Raw genomic sequence first — 13153 nt, 5'->3', positions numbered from 1 at the left:
GCAGAGCAGTTTAAAAAAGTGGGATACGGGCGCTTGTACAATGTCTTACAAAAAACATCATCGAGAAGTAACAAACAAGAACAGTTTCAGGCAACAAGACCACAGGATAGCAAGTTAACAAACTTTATAACCTTTTTTTTTTTGTTTTGTTTTTTTGTTGTTTGTTTTTTAAATATTAGGGATTTATACAAAACACATAATAAAATACCCATGTTATCAAATTACTTCTCACAAGAAACACACTGGAGCTCTAGGAAGGAAAGGAAGTACCTTTGGAATTTGGCACTATATATTTTTCACTTTTTTTCTTTAAAAGAAAAAGAAATCACATTTTGCTGAACACAAACACATCTAAATAGTTTTCACAATTAAAAAAAGGACATCAATGCTTTACAAGCCAACACAAAACTTATTCTGGAATAGATTATTTTTCCCCCCCTCACATGAAATTTTTTTTTTAAGCAAACAACTTTTTTTTTTTGAAATTCTTTTTTTGTTGTTGTTTTAAGAAAACCAATTCTAAACTTGTCTTATCAACAAAGAACATTAAGACCGTAAGACTCATGATGAAACCACAACTGAATTCACAGAAGCACCAACGGAACAGTTTACAGTAACCCCTCTCCTGTACATTGAAACAGTATAAAATATAGGTAATTTCATGTGCGTCAAACCATGGATTGTCTAACTGTGAGTCAGTTCAGCAAAAGGTGACACAATAGGTAGCATTTGCCCCAAAACAGGGTAAATAGTTTTCTTATACTAATCTACAAAAAAGTGGTTCTATATATATATATCTTAATGAGAAAGTGAGCCACCTAAAATGGCCTTATCAAAAAACTTTACACTGCCTGAAAAATGTAAAAACTCTTACAGAGCTCTGGAGACTTAAGATCAGACAGTTTTTTTTTTTATTATTATTATTATTTCTCCAACTGTTTTGGAAGTAGTCTGTTAGAAACCAACATTCTGGTTCCTGGTCACATATTGCTATTGTCATCAGTGACCAGGAAGAATGCCAATCCCTGTATAATACTTTCAAGTCTGTTTTTATGAAAAGAAAAATAATTAGAAATAAAAAACATTTTTGCCATATAGGTTTCCCCCCCTTATTAACTTGTCTAATCATCAATTTCAGTCTTGCACAAATGCAGCAATGTTGTTGGTGATGGTTTTTTGTGTGGTTTTTTTTTTTTTTTTATCCACATTGACTTCCCAGAATTCAGAACTAGATGAGGTCACATGCAAATCTCAAAGGTCAAACTAGGTCAAAGGTCAGTAGGAGAACCAAATATGATGTGAGGTCAGAAAGACATCAGAAACAATGACGGGACGATGAAACTTTTTGAGACGCCACAGGGACATGCTAGGCAAACGGTGAACTAACGGGCATGGAGATGTCTAAGGAGAAAACAAGGGAGAGTCAAAAGTTACACAGGAGCTACAGGAGTGGCAGCAACAACATCAGTCTTAGGGGCAGCAGGAAACTAATGCAAATCTGAGGTCCGGGGCCCACAGCCAACCACGCCGTTTGCATCTCTGCCCGCCTGGAGAATCCATCCAGAGAGGGAGGGGATGGATTCCCGGGGGGCCAGGGTGGGGGACAGGGTGGGGTGGGGACAGGGGGCAGGTTCCAGCTCAGACGGAGGTGACATACGGGGAGGGGGAAAAGTCAGACTGGAAACTCGGTCATGGACGTCACGCACAGACCATCAGACACACGAACACACGGGAGGGAAAGCATGAACTTCAGGCCTAGGGTTCGACGGTGAAGAAAAGCCCATTCCTTCCTACCACGATTCCTCTAGAGACTACTTCGAAAGAATCTCGCTAGCACAGAGAACTGCTCTTTAGATACCCAATAAGTTAACAATAGGCAATAAATAACTTCCATTATTTCTGAGGCAGTAAAAATTTTGTACAAAAATAGAAATGCTTTTTCTACAAATAAAATTTACAGGCCTGTGGCTTTCTTTTTTTATTTATGTATTATTTATGTATTATTTATTTATTATTAAATTTATCTTTCAAGAAACATCAAGTATTTTCACTTCATTTTATTTTATTTTTAAACCCTGTAGTTTTAAGAAACAGATCTCTAAATCTTTTTTTTTGTACATTAATCCTTTCTAAAAACTAAAATTAATACTAACAAAATAGACAACCAGTGTAATAATCTGACCCATAAATGTCATGTTTCTTTGAACCCTCGAATCAAAATCCTGCTGAATGAAGGACCTGGATGTAGTGGAAAGACGTCCTGTCTGCTTTCCTCTCCCCTAGGCCATCGGCTGTTGCCTCCTCTGAGCAGGGCCCTCCTCAGGGATTGGCACCCAGAAGGAAGGGCACGTTCTCCAGGCAGCGCCCTTGGCACAGTGCGCATTTGCCTTTGTTTGCCTTTTAAATTCTCAAGGTGGCATTTATCTGTGTGTGTATGTGTTGGTTTTTTTTTTTTTCCTTTGAAAAAGCGAAAAGAAAAAAAAATCCCACAGAAACTCAAAAAAACAAAGGAGAATGGAAAAAGGTCAAAGGAGATTGGAACTGCAAACCAAAGGAGAAGACGAGGGCACGACTGGAGGAGTTTACTCAATAGAAACAAGATAGCCCAAGGTTTCGTCATGGCGAACTGGGGGGGCGGGAGGGGGCTGGAGGCCTTATTGTAAAAATAACTGTCTCTCTCGGTACAAGCTGGCAGTGTGTCCTCCTCTGTCTTTCCTGTCGACCACAGGCTGGCCCGCGGGACTTACCCTAAGAAAGCTAACATAAGAGCAGGGAGCCTCGGGTTCGGATCAATAAGGTTTGCTGTCGTTTTTGGAGCGTTTCAGCTGCACCTTCAAGCGCTTCATGCCGATCTGGAAGCCGTTCATTGCCTGGATAGCAGCTTGTGCGGACACAGGATTGTCGTAGCTGACGAAGCCTGCAAGACACAAGGCGACGAGAGGCACCATCAGGACCAGGATGCACCCGGCCTGTGCCACGAACCGTGCATGTTGCATACGCGTGTCCTGGAGTTGGTTCGAGTGGCACCAGGGCCACGCCAGGACGCTCAGGGCACTTGGTGCCCTGGTAGTGCAGAGAGGTGGTAGTGGGACCACTGGGTCTGGGTGAATGAGAGTGGGCACTGGAATTTTTTTGTCCTGGAAGTGGCACACTCTGGTGTTAGAGCCCCCGGGAAATGCTGAGTCCCTCCTATCTCCCTCTCTCTAGCTGCAGCAGAGCGGATGGTGTCTGGTTAGTCAGGCTTTACCCGCCGTCCTAGAAGAACTTCTTTCTCTGGATCATACTCACCACTGAAAAAGGCAGGAGATGGATAGGCTTCTGAAAAGACACAAGTGATGCTCTGGAAAGCTCTGGGCCCAGGTTGCATGGTCTCTACTCATCCTGGTTTTGGGGGAAGTTGCTAATGCTGATGGAGTCATTTCCGAACATCAGCTGTTCAGAGGTTTTATTTTATTTTTTTTAAAAAGTAGTTTATTTATTTATTGGTTTTGGGGCCACACTCAGTAATACTCAGGGGCCACTCCTGGCTCTGCACTCAGAAATTGCTCCTGGGAAGCTCGGGGACCATATGCAATGCCAGGAATTGTACTGGTCCATCCCAGGTAGGCCGCATCCAAGGCAAATGCCCTACTGCTGTGCTATCTCTCCGACCCATGTTCAGAAGCTTTTATGCCAACTTAACCTTCTGTTAAAATTTAAAGCAGGAGTGAAAACACCTTTACAGACCACAGTGGGAAAACAGGGACATAAATAGAACCGTCAGCTGAATTCTCAGTGAATAAAATGAGAATATTATATACAGAAAAGCTTCTCATGAGCTTCTCATGCCATAACAGGCAGCTTCTATAAAAAAAAAATCCCTATAAGTGTAACACTAAATCCAACATTTGGATTCTGATTTTCCTCCTTTCTAGATTATTATCTGTGAATAGCAAGAAAATGGCAGAATGTTAATGGAATGGGGTGAAAAGGGTCAAGAACCTGGCCCCTAGGCAGCAGTCAAACACCAGGCACCACGCACCCAGCGCTCAGCCAGCTTTACTATTCAGGAAACCGCAAACCGCCACCGTGATGCTGGTCAGAATATCTGTCCAAGGCGGGAATGCTGGAGGCCAGTTCCAAAGGCTGGGTGGTCCCCTGAATCCCATCAGCAATGGCAGTAGCTATATGATGTCCTCTGGGACAGATTGAGACTTCACTTCTGTCTTTCAGGGGATGGTCAGAACAGTGTTCTCGAAGTCCCAGCAGCCTGGGCCCACTGCCAGATAGAGGGGCCAGAACCTTGATTTCACCCTGCCTTTGGGTGTGTTTTTATTTTCTCCCACCATGCAGGTCTCTGGGTCTTTCCATATGAAAATGGCCTGTGCGATTGTTGGGTGCTAGCCCCACCACCTCCTGTCAGCCTGCACTGTTTGTTACCAAGCGAGATGAAAGCAAATGCCAGTTCTCTGCACTCTGAACATCTGTCCTCCACACGGCTTTAGGGTACATCAGGCTTGAACTCTGATGCTGGGAGGCTAGAACGAACACCATCTGAGTCAGACGGTGAGTTCACAGAGAACCCCAGGTTGGCATCTGGGCTGCTATGAAGGGGTATGCAGACACCCCCCATTCGCCTGGGATCTCCCCCCCAAAAGCTCTCCAAAAGCCTCACCAGCAACCCTAACTGGCTCCTGATGGGGCATGGAGCTATATGTGACCCCCAACTCGTGCTTGTGACTCTCATGGGGGGGGCACCAAGATGTGTTACTCCCAGCCACAGGGCGACACTGGCCATGAGTCTGTAGTGCCAGTCTCTGTCAGGACAGTCTGAGCTATTCGTGTGGGGCTCAGCGACAGATTCTGAGAGACAGAAATCACTGGGAAAGCACAGAAATGTCCCGTGGATGTGATGTGTGTTCAGTGAGCACGCATGTGTAGTGTAGTGTAGCATGTTCAGTGTTACTATCTGGCACTCTGTGTCCCTCCCTAGGTCCTGCCTTTTGCTCCCTTCCCTTCTTCCTTTTTGTTTTTTTTTTTGTTTTGTTTTGGGCTAAACCCGACAAGCTTAGGGATTTCTCCTGACTCTTCGCTCAGAAATCACTCCTGGCAGACTCGGGCAACCATATGAGATGCCTGGAATCGAACCTGGGTCCATCATGGGTCAGCTGCATGCAAGGCAAATGACCTGCTATTGTGCTATCGCTGTGGTCCCCCCTTCTTCCTTTTGATCAAATAACTTGGCGCAGTCTGCTGCCCTGAACCCAGAACACCAAGGGTTGTTGCTACAGTGGGTAGCACCCTCCTGGCTTCTGAGCCACGCGCCCTTCCCAGCTGCCTGCCCGTCACTTTCTGCCATGGACATGCTATGTCTGCCATGACATGCCAGGACCACGCGGCCATGCTGGAGCTCGGCGGCTCTCACGTACCAAAGCACTTGCTCAGGTTGGTCTGCTTGTCAATGAAGACTTTCGCAGAGATGACGTTTCCGAAAGGCATGAACATCTGCAGGATGTCCTGGTCTCCAAACTCCTGCGGGAGGTGGTAGATGAAGAGGTTCGCGCCCTCTGGGCCTGGAGAAGAAAGAAGAGCTGGAGTCAGGCATCCTAGGCTTCCTTGCCAGGTGAAGGCCCCAGGCATACATGTCTCCCCATTTCCAGAGGGTGACCATCCGGGGTGTCGGGTCTGGGCTGTGCCCATTCGCCTGTCCCTCTAAGGATCCAGTCCTGTGCTCAGGGCAGACTGCAGCGGTATGGCCCTCCGGCGTAGTTGAGTGCTGCTTGGGTTCTTCAATCATGTCCCTAATTATACCCCACTCTGTTAGCCAAGTCTCTTCCCACACAGTCTCATAATCTTTATTAGAAATGACTGGCAAAGAGTCAAGGCCCTAGAAGGAAGAGGTAGCGAGCTTTCTAAGTGCAGGGGGAGGGTGCCACAGAGAGTCACCCTAGGGAGGGGCACCCCAAGCGGGGGCAGGAGGTAGCAGGAAAGTGAGGGCTCAGCCCAGTATGCCCTCAGGGCTTCTTCACTAGGGTATCCCCAGGAAGGGCACTCGAGTCCCAGTGTGCAGAAGAGGCTGAGCCCCAAGGACACCTGTGGGGGTGCAGGGGTCATCATGCAGGTGGGAGGGAAGGGATGAGAGGAGACAAAGACACAACAGCGGAATCAGAGCCACAGTGGTTGGGCCACAGAGACTTCTTGGACCCCAGGTAGCTGGTTCGAGCCTAAGCCAGGCTGTGCAAGGTGGGGTCAGATATGTGTCTGTGCCCATGTAGGGACGAACTAGGCCTGCCTATGTTCCATGGGGACTCTAGGCTTTGTCCAGCTCCACCAGCCTTTTCGAAAGGGGTATCTCTGCCCTGTGGGGAAGGGAGCTTGCATGGAGGCTCTGCCCTCCACCTCCTCCTTGGGTTCCCTCAAGTTTTGTGGACAGGAAGATGAGAAAATAGTGACAGTTGCCAGAGGCTGAGGGAAACTGAGACTTTTTCACTGTGGCACCATAGTGTTCTTCGCATGTGCCCCATATGCCCACAGGACACCATGGTTTCCTCCATCCCTGGCCTGGGCTGACTTGGCATGTGTGGTTTTGTCCCCTGGAGAGAAAAATAGCTGGTGGTTGCCCCCCACCTCCAGCTCTGGCCATGCCATTATCAGTATGGGCCCACTGCTGGCTCAGCAGGCCAGTTCTCTCAGACTTTCTCTCTCAGACTGCTTTGGGGTGCCAGGGGGTGCACTGGACTCTGTCTACCATGGATGGCACTTACCTCCTGTAAGCTGGAATGGTGGGATCAGGGTGTGAGGACAGTGAGGAAGGGCTGCCAGGCCAGGGGGTCAGTCTGCCTGCTGTAGGGCTAGTGGGATACCCAGAAGGCAGAGGGAGCAGGGAGAATGGGGACTTTGCTGCACAGGCAGATGGGCTCCTGTCCCAGACCTGGCGCCTGATTTGGGGTTCTTCGTGCTCATGCTCTGCCCGTGCCTGTGTGTCCTTCCAGGCTCGCGCCCTGCTCGGGACTGTGGCACTTGCACGGTGGACTGGGCTTTGTGGGGCCCATGCCTCGCTTGTGCTTTCCTGTCTTCCTTGCAGGTGAGGTACATTTTCCTTAGGAAGGTGCTGCTGACGTCTGGAGTGCAGTCAAGAGGTGAGAATTTGGGACTGTGTGGGTTGGGGTGTAGGCACAAGGAGAGGCTGAGGGTGTCACTGGAGGTCTCACTGCCAAGGCTAGATGTGGATGTATGGCTCGTGGCCCCCAAAGGGTCTTTCGGGGCTCCCTGAGGAAATGCTCGTTCAGAGCACCCTCCCTTAAGTCTGGAACCTGGCAGGATCCCACATAGGGTCTCAGGAGAGGCTCTGAGGTGTGTGTGAGACGCTGGTGTCTAGGCACGGAGACCAGTAGCTCTGCATTTATATTCAGGCTTTCTAGCTCTAGACTTGAGCCACAGAAAAGAGGAAACCAAACTCACTAGTAGCTGAGATTATCACAAAGCCATCACCTTTCCTGATGGAGGGTGGTGGTGGTTTGGGGCCATATCCAGGGTTGAATCCTGTTTCTGAGCTCCTGGCTTTGTGTTCAGAGCTCCCTCCTGATTCTATGTGCAGGACTAACTCCTAACTGTGCTCAGGGTTATTCCCGGCGGGGACTAGGGAGCCATTTGTGATATATGGGTTGACCCTCGGTTTACTGCATGCAAGGCAAGTGCCCTATTTGCTGGCACTGGCCTTCACTTTTAACAGCTAATGAGCAGAAAAAAAAAATCTTTCCTTTGTCACTCATGAGTTAAATTGTGTTCCCTTTAAAATTCATGAGTTTAGGGGCTGAAGCCATAGCACAGCAGAGAGGGTGTTTGCCTTGCATGCAGCCAACCCAGGTTCGAACCCCGGCACTCCATAGGGTACCCTGAGCACTGCAGGGAGTAAATTCCTGAGCACAGAGCTAGGATCAGCGTTGAACTGCCTGGGTGTGTGACTCCCAAACCAAAAATAAAATGAAATTCACAAGTTTTCAAAACATGATCGATGGCAGTGTTGGGCCAAAAGGAGATGGGAACTTTGAAGGGAACACAACGACAGGAAAGAAAGTTGAACAAGTTTAGTTGCAGAGCTGCCAGCTTTGGGCATCTCTTTCCAGATGAAACAAGTCAGAGAAGCAGCTGCTCACCAAGCAGGTCCCACTGAGGAAGGTGGGTGGCGCCCAAGGGAACAGTGGCTGAGTGCAGGCTGGACTAGCTTCCTTGCTGTGTTGCTGGTGGGCTTACTTAGTCTGGTTTTTTGTTTGTTTTTTTTGTTTGTTTGTTTTGTTTTTGGGCCACACCCGGCAGTGCTCAGGGGTTACTCCTGGCTGTCTGCTCAGAAATAGCTCCTGGCAGGCTCAGGGAACCATATGGGACACCGGGATTCGAACCAACCACCTTTGGTCCTGGATCGGCTGCTTGCAAGGCAAACGCCGCTGTGCTATCTCTCTGGGCCCACGGAGTCTATTTTTATTGGGCCACATAGTGGTGCCAATTGTGGGGTGGGAATGGGGCTAGCCACACACCAGACTAGTGTCTGCACCGCTGCATGGTCTCTATGGCCCAAACTTATTTTGAGCATTAACATCTGGAAACCTTGACTTGACTGGCAGTGTTCACAGAAGATCCTTCCTTAGCTAAAGATAGCTCGTGGGGTCCCTTGGAAACTGTCTCTTGGGGTGGGAGGGGGCCAGACTTGGCCACATCTTCCAACTACAGGGCACGGAGCCCACAGGGAACTCACATAGCCCATGGGCAGGTTTCAGGTGGCAGCCACTTGCCGGGACACAGCAAGTCCGAGTGATGGGAGCTGGTAGATGGGTCTTGTGGCTGAGTGGCCAGCAGAGACCGGGCATGGACCAGCGGGCTCCCTGCAGAAGCGCAGCTTGTGGGAGCAGCAGGCAGGCCGGGCACCTACCTTCCTTCTGGCTGCCCGCCGCGCTCTGCTGTTGCAGCAGGCTCTGGCTGTACAGAGTGGGCAGTGCCGCGGCCGCGTACTGCTGGATCCCTGAGTAGGCCTGCGTGAGGGCGTCCATGGTGCCCGCCGTGCCATTCGTCAAGCCCGTGGCGCCAAGTCCTCCGTTCAGAGCCGCCATACCTGAGAGCATTTGAGCAACTTTACAAAAAACCCAACAATAGAGAAGAGAAACAGCACTTTTCATTAGTGCTTTCTGAAGGAAGTCAGAGATCGTTTGACACACGGACAAACAGCTAGTGCATGCAACCCTCCCTCCCAGCAGCACCCCCACACGGGACGAGACAAGACTTGACACACACAGGGCAGGAAGCAGCGAGCACGGTAGGGGCCACCCCCCACCCTCCAGCCCAGGCAGCAGTGGCCAAGCCTTTGGCCCATGCACTGTGCTACTGGCAAGTCCTGCTGCCCTCAGAACAAGGGGCGCCTGAACTCAGGGTGGAGTCCAGGACATCTACACAAGGGGCCTATGACAGAGTGCTCCTGGGTGGCTCCAGAGGGCAGGATGGAAGGACACAGTCCCTAAAACTAGACCCTGGGAGAGCTGAGAGACTTGCACTGCACCCCTGCACAGAACCGGCCGGTCGTCCTGGTCATGGAAGAGAAGACCAATGGCTGAAGGGAACTCACAGGGACAACAAGGGACTTTCTCTGTGGCAGCTGAAGGAGTGAGGTTATTTCCAGCAGCACACTTGTGTGCGTGAGTGCTGGTTTTGTCCAAAGTTGTCTGCAAACATGTGTGACCAGATGACGGTCCTGTGAAAAGCCCATCTGAGTGATGTGTCCAGTTAGGGTCCTATGACGAAATGTCTTGCCCTTCATCAGTGAAAGATGTGTGTGTGTGTGTGTGTGTGTGTGTGTGTGTGTTCCAGTGGTGGTCGACTGTCCTGTCCTGTGTCCCCTCAGACCCATTGCTTGCTATCTTTATGACTTTGCTCTCACATTCCATTTTCCTGGACAGGCAGCAGAGTGAGCACCAAGCCCAGAGCATAAACTTTCAGAAGAATCAAGAAACAGGAAAGCGACATCCTCAGACTCTAGTCCCCTTCCTGATGACGACTCATTGCCTGTTTCTGAGCCAGAGCCATGTGACAGCCCAGAGTGCACTGACTTGATATGTGGTCATCCAAGGGTCAATCTCCAGCATCCCATATGGTCCCCTGAGCACCACCAGGCGTGAGCTCAGTGCAGGCAGAGACAGGAGAAGATGCTGAGCATCGCTGGGTGTGCCCCCCCCCCCCCCAAAAAGAAAATCTGCTTCATTGAAACATGAAGGATGACTTTGAAGGCTTAGAATTGATTCCAAAGAGCTGGGCAGCAGTTTCACGAGACTACAGACAGCTGTAGAAAGGGCTCATGGCAGTGTCATACAGCCACCCTAGTTCCAATAGGAGAAATATAAGCTTTGCTCTACCTCAGAGGCCTTGAGGGGTTGGACTTGGATGGGGAGGGCCCTCAGTTGCCTCTCTGCAGAGGGCAGAGGCATATCCGATGGTGGGACGGGAGCATAGGCTCACTGGAAGGTGCTGATGCTAAGGGACACTCAGAAGCTCTGGGAGGAATGGGAATGAGGTGGCCGTGGCCCAGTATGGAGGGATGAGGTGCCATTCTCTGCCCATTTATGACCCTTGCAATGCTGGTATCCCCTTCTCCAAACATAGCACATCCTGTGCCTTGTTCAGCTGCCTTCCTCTTGTGAGCCATGGCAGGGCTGTATTCATGCCAAGAGGGACTCGAATGGGCAGTGGTGTCGATGCCCAGTGGGGCTGAGGCAGGCTCCCTGCGGTCCTGCTCCATAGGTTGAAAGTCAGGGCACAGACTTGTATTAAATCCAAGTACATGGAGAATACAAAAATCCTGAGCTGTGCCAGAAAATCTGGGGTTTGCCTTCCAGAGGCAGGAAGAAGAGGACACTGGAGGTTCTTGAGGATTGGAAGGCCATCAGGGAGATTTCATGTGCATGGCTATTCCTGTGGGTGATTGATGACACCCAAGGCTGCCCGCCCATGACAACATGTGAGGAACTAAGGGACAGTGGGAGCATGGGTCCTCTTCCCCGAGGCAGCTCCCCCAGATTCCCATGCAGGTGGCTTGGATGATGGCGACTGCAATGGGCTGATGGCATGGCTGAATTGGCATGGGAAGGTCTTTATAAATGGCTAATGGGAACAGTGAACCGCCTGGCACAGGGGGCCATGTGGGGGAATCTAGGGAATGGGTCTAGAAGCTCTGTAGGAAAAGCTTCTCTACCTAGTAACCAGGAGGGCCGAGAGCAAAACATTAACACATATGCCCACTCCTGGGATAGGGTTTCTTGGATGTAGATGAGTCTGTCCTGGGCTGCAAGATATGAATGAGGGAACAGGCTGGACCCCACCACCCTGATTGTGTGTGTATGGGCAATTGGTGCCATCGGTGCCCTGGCTGTGGGTGTAGGAGTTCATGTTGGTGTTTTCTTTCTTTCTCCCCCAAACCCTCCATATTAGGAGAGTCACTTTTCAGGCAGGTGGAGGGGACCCTCTGCCCAAGAGCTTGGCTTCCTGTCATTCCACACAGTTCTTTCTGGCTTCCCATAATGTGTAAACCTTTAGCATCCCCAGTGGGCCTTTCTGAATATCTTGCCCCTTAAATGACACCTGTAAATGTGTCTAAACACGCTCAGTTGGGCTCCTGGGTTGGATTATCTGGGGGAAAGAGACTCTTCATCATTCTGAGAGCAACATCCCAAGCACTGTCTGCCTACAGGGACACATGGGGGGCCTGGGTCATGGCCAGTCTTTCTGAGAATGCCAATTTCTGCTTCCATCTTGAGGACTCTACACCTCACAGGCCTCCCCCATTAGTAAGTGGACTCGAGAAAGAGTAGGTTTGTCTCAACTTCAAGCCGTCACATTTCTCATCTGTTTCTCACTGGGGGCCGGGAGGAAAGAGGACAGGATCCATGCTGAGATGAATTTCAGGATTGATGGGGGCCACCTGTCTGCTTTCTTTATCTCCCCTCCCCATGTCTGGGACAGGGCAGAGCCATTCTGTGGGTCAGGCCTGGGCTATTTTTTTCCAGGGTAGAGCAGAGCTTATGGCAAGTGTTATCACATCCCAGAAATGTGTTTTTATCAGTGTCTGACTTTGGGCTTTAGCATTTTCCCAATTCAAATTGGGCAGGTGTTGCCATCTGCAATCCCACATACTCCGACCCTTCTACAAAACCATAGATGCTGCTCCTGGCCCAACAGCCAAGACTTGAATGCATGCCCGTGGGGGACCACCCCCCCCAGTCCACCTTGCCAGGAGCAGAAACATCCCACACAGACCCCACCAGACCGGGCTACATTTTCTGTATCCCCTCTAGCCCCTCGGGCAAGTCCCAGCAGAGTGCGGCAGATGAGGGGCGGAGAGACACAGACACACGGCAGATGACGGACAGACAGACAGAAAGACAGACAGACAGACGACACGCAGCAGTCCCATGCGTGCTGGGGAGGACAGCATTCCCACTGGCCTGGTGCTCTGAGACCATGTCAGGCGGGCGAGCAAGTCAGTCCTGGCTTGGGGGGAACTAGGTCCTGGGCAAGAGAAGCGGCATGAAGGCCTGTGTGTGACGGGGCTCTGGGGCCCACGCTGCGGGGTTCGGCCGCCAGTTTGCCAGGTTCCCAGGGGGTGGTGTGCTGGAAGCTCACCCTCACTTCTTCAGGAATCCGCCCCCTTCCCAACCCTTTCTTAGTCAGTCTAGAAGACCTAGGAGGCCCCAGACAACAAACAGCTGCCTGCTAGTTTGCTTTTTAGGGGTGTTCCTGACTCATCACTTCCTGGGCCCCTTAAAGCTTCAGAAGGTTGGTGTGGGGCAGGCAGGTGGGTCCAGTTTGAATCTTGGGGCCCAGCTTCTCTGGGGGGTACCTGCCAATGGGAAAGGCAAATGGGCCTGGGCTCCCTCAGTGCAGAGACAAACACCAAGTGACCTTCTGCCACCAGAGTAGCTGAGCTCTTGGGGTCCCTATGTTTGAGGATGAGGGCTACCCAACTCAGCCCTGGCCAGTCTTGCTGCAGGAGGCTTTGCTGGGTACGAAGACTGGGGGCCCTATGTTCCTCATGTCTGCCTCTCAGAGCCTGTGCTGTCTCACTGGTGGGGTCTGTGCTTGTTGTGGGGTTCGGGGAAGGCTGTCCCCCAAAGCAGAGGGTCCTCGCTGCTGGTGG

The 13153-nt window shown here is 50.7% G+C and overlaps 1 protein-coding gene across 3 annotated transcripts in view; it reads right to left on the bottom strand.

Annotated features, from left to right (window-relative positions):
- Positions 1 to 249: 249 nt before the first annotated feature.
- CELF2 (CUGBP Elav-like family member 2) overlaps positions 250 to 13153 on the bottom strand; it is a 180125-nt gene continuing 167221 nt past the window's right edge. The window contains exons 11-14 of one of the 3 annotated variants that reach the window (XM_049777084.1): positions 8906 to 9103; positions 5409 to 5552; positions 2748 to 2917; positions 250 to 1401 (exon numbers count right to left, since the gene is read on the bottom strand). In XM_049777084.1, coding sequence (XP_049633041.1) covers positions 2790 to 2917; positions 5409 to 5552; positions 8906 to 9103 — 470 coding nt within the window. In that variant the 3' untranslated portion in view covers positions 250 to 1401; positions 2748 to 2789. Of the gene's footprint in view, positions 2918 to 5408; positions 5553 to 8905; positions 9104 to 13153 lie in introns of all 3 variants that reach the window. The other 2 variants (XM_049777086.1, XM_049777085.1) reach the window with 2 other exon arrangements.

This window comes from Suncus etruscus, chromosome 7, assembly GCF_024139225.1.
Source record: "Suncus etruscus isolate mSunEtr1 chromosome 7, mSunEtr1.pri.cur, whole genome shotgun sequence".
Classification (NCBI taxonomy): domain Eukaryota; kingdom Metazoa; phylum Chordata; class Mammalia; order Eulipotyphla; family Soricidae; genus Suncus; species Suncus etruscus.
Note: the sequence above shows the minus strand (reverse complement) of the source record. Positions and strands in the feature narration are given on the sequence as shown.